General features: G+C 26.6%; 1 protein-coding gene across 2 annotated transcripts; it reads left to right on the plus strand.

Moving 5' to 3' along the window:
* Positions 1–1,926: 1,926 nt before the first annotated feature.
* Positions 1,927–3,778, plus strand: LOC107952532 (uncharacterized). 2 transcript variants are annotated; one of them, XM_041082830.1, is made up of 6 exons: positions 1,931–2,335; positions 2,435–2,488; positions 2,598–2,679; positions 3,140–3,149; positions 3,231–3,291; positions 3,457–3,778. In XM_041082830.1, the coding sequence occupies exons 1-6, from the start codon at positions 2,299–2,301 to the stop codon at positions 3,459–3,461; spliced, it is 249 nt and encodes an 82-aa protein (XP_040938764.1). In that variant the 5' UTR covers positions 1,931–2,298; the 3' UTR covers positions 3,462–3,778. The 2 variants fall into 2 exon arrangements, with proteins under 2 accessions (XP_040938755.1, XP_040938764.1); XM_041082821.1 differs by lacking the exon at positions 3,140–3,149 and having other exon boundaries at positions 1,927–2,335.
* The last annotated feature ends 350 nt before the right edge of the window (positions 3,779–4,128 follow it).

Here is a 4,128-nt window from a genome sequence, read left to right on the forward strand (position 1 = left end):
AATAATATACGCAACTCATTGAGCATCGCGCAAGAATACAAAATAATATATAGTATATAGTAATATACCAATTATATTTTGACCTATTAATTAAAATTAAAATTAATATTTTAAAAAACAATAAAAATTTGAACCAGTATTAATTGAGGTGTCTAAAATTAATGACCCAGATTTTTTTAAACCATATGTCTTTTTTTTGGACATATTCATAATCAAATATTTGATTTTGGATTCATAACCATATATGTGATTTTTGACAACTCAGCTAATAATATTTCCATACATAGCCAATTAAACGTTATAAATTAAAAGAAAATGTTAAAAAATAACTATTAAAAAAAGTTACCAAATAACATTACAAATAATTAGAAAAACGAAAAAAAAAATCAATTTTAACTTCGATACACAACAATTAAAACAAGTTTTTTTTAGTATTATGTAATTTTAATTAGTCTAATAAATTTATAAAAAGAAATTTATTTTTCCAAAAAAATAAAGCATTAGCCAATTTTATGAATATATTTTCGGTTTTGATTTATAGGGTCACATTGAAAATGACATTCATTAGGGAATATTTAATTAATATTTATTTATTTATTTTTTTGTATTAACTTGTTATTTTTATTTAATTAAAAATTATTATTTTATGAAGGTTTAATATATCATTTAGTATCTAAGTTTGACACTTCTTTTAATGTGGTACCTATGTTAATTTTTTGACCAATTTGGTACCTATATTGGACAAAAGTTATATATTTTTTTGTATTGAAAAGTAACGATATTAACTTTTTAGTGTTTATTCAAATTTTAGGGTTAATTTGATGAACGTTAATTACTAATATTATTAGGTTTGATTTTTTTTGTATTTGTTTAATTTTGCATTTAATTTGTCAAATACAGTCTGATGGATGTTGTTTAATTTAGGTTTTATGATTTATTTGATGAAAGTCAATTGATAATATTATTAACTAAATTATTAAATTTCATCAAATCAACTCTAAAATTCAAATTAAACACTAAAAGTTAACACTGTTATCTTTAGGTGCCAAAATGTATAAATTTGGTCAAGTATAGGTATCACATTCGATCAAAAAATAACACAGGACCCACATTTAAAAAAAGTATCAAACTTAGCTACCTATTTATATATTAAACTTTTTTATGAATTTTACACGTAATTCAGCAAACCACAATAATAATTAATTTATATTTGAATCCTATAAATTATATAAAATTTGAAATTTGTTTGCATGAACACGTGTAATTTAAATAACTACGTACAAATGAACGATGACAATAATTTCTATTTGAATCCTATAAATTAAATAAACTATATGATAGATGAACACGTGTAATATTGAGAACTACATAATAATAAATGAAGACGCTGGTTTGTATTTGAACTCTAAAAACTAAATCAATTATATGATCGATCTTCACAAACACGAGTAATATTGATAACTACATATGAATACATGACGATAATAATTTATATTTGAATCTCATAAATTAAATAAATTATAATATCCATCTTCACCAAACATGTATAATATTAAGAATTACATAAGAATAATTGAAGACTATGGTTTGTATTTTAACACAAAAATCAAATCAATCATCCGATCAATCTTCACAAGTACGTGTAACGTAAAGAATTGTGTATGAATGAATGAACACAATAATTTATATTTGAATCCCATAAATTAAATAAATTATAATATTGTTCTTTTTAAACACATGCAATATTAAGAACCGTATAAGTAACGATTCAATGAAGATCAATTTCTTATTGGAAAATCTAAGGTGATATGTATCACTTAAGCCACTCGCACTATATATAATTAATACAACTAGTACTTATATAACCAGTAAATATTAGATGCAATAATAAAACACATTGTATTCTTAAAAAGATAACTCAAATTTTAAACAATGGAGACGATATTATTAAAAGAGACAATAGACATTGGTTAATACTATAATCTTATCAGTTATCCAAATACTTAAAAAGAATAAAAAATTGAGTGGACCCAAGTAAAATTTGAAAAATGGTAGGTAAAATGTGAAACTTGCCATACATAGCAAACACCTAACAAGGCCCCACATTCCATTTCTTCTATAAAAGCAAGGGATTTGCTCCCACTATGCTTCACTCCACTACTCACACAAGCCTAAGCCTCTCCGTCTTGTCTAGGTTTTCATCCATGGTTGTGTTACCAGCCAATAGTAGGGAGGAGAATTCTCCTCAAGAACAGCAACAACGCTCAAACGTAAACCACACGCTGAGGCCTAACCTTAATGTGCTCCTTCCACAACCCCGACTCCCAATCAATAGGTATATCATATACATATACTTATCCTTTTTTCTTCATATAAAATTGTATTTATACTTTCAAAAACAATAATATAACATTGTTTAACTTGATTATTGTAGGCCTGATGAAATTATTCTGGTCCCTAATCATTTTCGAGATCCATACTTATACAGGTAGTACTGAATACATACATATATATGCTTTTATTTTTAAACAATCCCTTTTTAATTTTGCTTTAATTTTTTTTCTTTTGCTATGGTGGTTTGATAATGACAACACCAGTGATGATAGTGATAGTGATAGTGAATATGAAAGTGATGACTATTTTGGAGATGAAGATTCTGAAGACAACGAACAAGAACAGGTAGTGGATTATTAGTTTAATAATAAGTCTATCAATTCAATAATCATCTCTTTCCTATAATTTGTTTTAAAATAGATATTATTTTAACTATGGTTTTGCATGGTGCCATTTAGGTGAAACATGAGATTAGGCTGCTACAACTTCGAATCTTTTTATATCGGGAACTAACCAATACGATGATGCGATTTATCTTGCAACCCAACCAAATCTATTATTTATCCTTTATATAAATATTAATATTTGATAATCAATGATGTAGAATTTTTTCGACAGTGTACCAAATGATGATACATCATTAAAAAACATAAAATTTTTTATAACATATTATCATTTGATTCACTAAGTAATTAAATATTAATCCTGATTATAAATCATAATTTATTTCCAAGTTCTAACTATATATTTGTTTCCTTTTCCTTTTGGGTTCTTATTTCTGCCTACTTGTTACACCTCTCAACAGTAGGGTGCAGGTAATATATTTGTATCCAAATATTTTGTTGGCAAAAGAAAAAAAAAACATTTTAATTGAAAATTCTTTTCGTTTATCTCAGGAGCTTCAACGTGAAATCTCTCAAATTGGTCAAGAGATCGAAAACCTGATGAGGAGAATGGGTAAGTCAGTCCTTTAACCCTAACTCTCTTTATATTACTTATACTCTTTATACCAGAAAGATCCAACCGCCACCTTTTGTTTTTTCATATATATATTTTCTGTCATTTGATACTGTAATTGATTGATGTTGACTAGTGATGCATGTCTGCCAATGACTGAAATAGGTTAAACCGTTAACAGATAACAACTTGTGGAGTATGATGGGTGATTTGGAAGATGATCTCGAAGAGCACATTGATGTTCTGCTATAGTAGTTCTAGCATTGGAATAAGGCAACACAAGTTGTTTCGTTTCAATCCTTCTATTTGGTTAGGTGTTTTTTATCATTTTGTCTTATTTTTCCTTTCTTCCTAAGTCTAAAGACTTTTGTATGTCAAATTTGATCGGTTTTCATCATTTTGTCTTTGTTTTGCATTGTTTCTGGGTCCTAAAGTCTTTTGTAAGAGACTGATATTTATGAAAAAAAGGTCGTTCGTTGAGACAATATTTTCGATGTTTTTTAAGCCACATTTCAAAAACATGGTATGAATCTAAGAAGAAAATAGACTCTCTTTTTTTTCAATTGAGGTAAAATAATGTAAACCGGAAATACATTGGAGCCACCAACCTCTTTTAAGGACAACAAGATTACAATAGACTAAAAACAAACATCTCAAACTTCTAGAAGATATTAAGCAATACTAATTCATCTATCGTAATGGTATCATGGTTATTAAGAAATAAAGGAAACCCATAATTTTAGAATCTCAAACTCCTATATGATATCGTATTATCCAACAAAAATTCAAAAATAATCCTTAAAATGAAAAATTAGAAGTTCGAAATAATATAATCCA

The sequence above is a fragment of the Gossypium hirsutum genome, chromosome A02 (assembly GCF_007990345.1).
Source record: "Gossypium hirsutum isolate 1008001.06 chromosome A02, Gossypium_hirsutum_v2.1, whole genome shotgun sequence".
NCBI classification, from domain to species: domain Eukaryota; kingdom Viridiplantae; phylum Streptophyta; class Magnoliopsida; order Malvales; family Malvaceae; genus Gossypium; species Gossypium hirsutum.

What these genes read in the sequence shown, in the direction of transcription:
- LOC107952532 (XM_041082821.1), top strand. Translation starts at nt 2,145, where the DNA reads ATGCTTCACTCCACTACTCACACAAGCCTAAGCCTCTCCGTCTTGTCT. An exon ending in CCCCGACTCCCAATCAATAG is followed by an intron (nt 2,336 to 2,434) that starts GTATATCATATA and finishes TGATTATTGTAG; the next exon opens with GCCTGATGAAATTATTCTGG. An exon ending in CGAGATCCATACTTATACAG is followed by an intron (nt 2,489 to 2,597) that starts GTAGTACTGAAT and finishes TGACAACACCAG; the next exon opens with TGATGATAGTGATAGTGATA.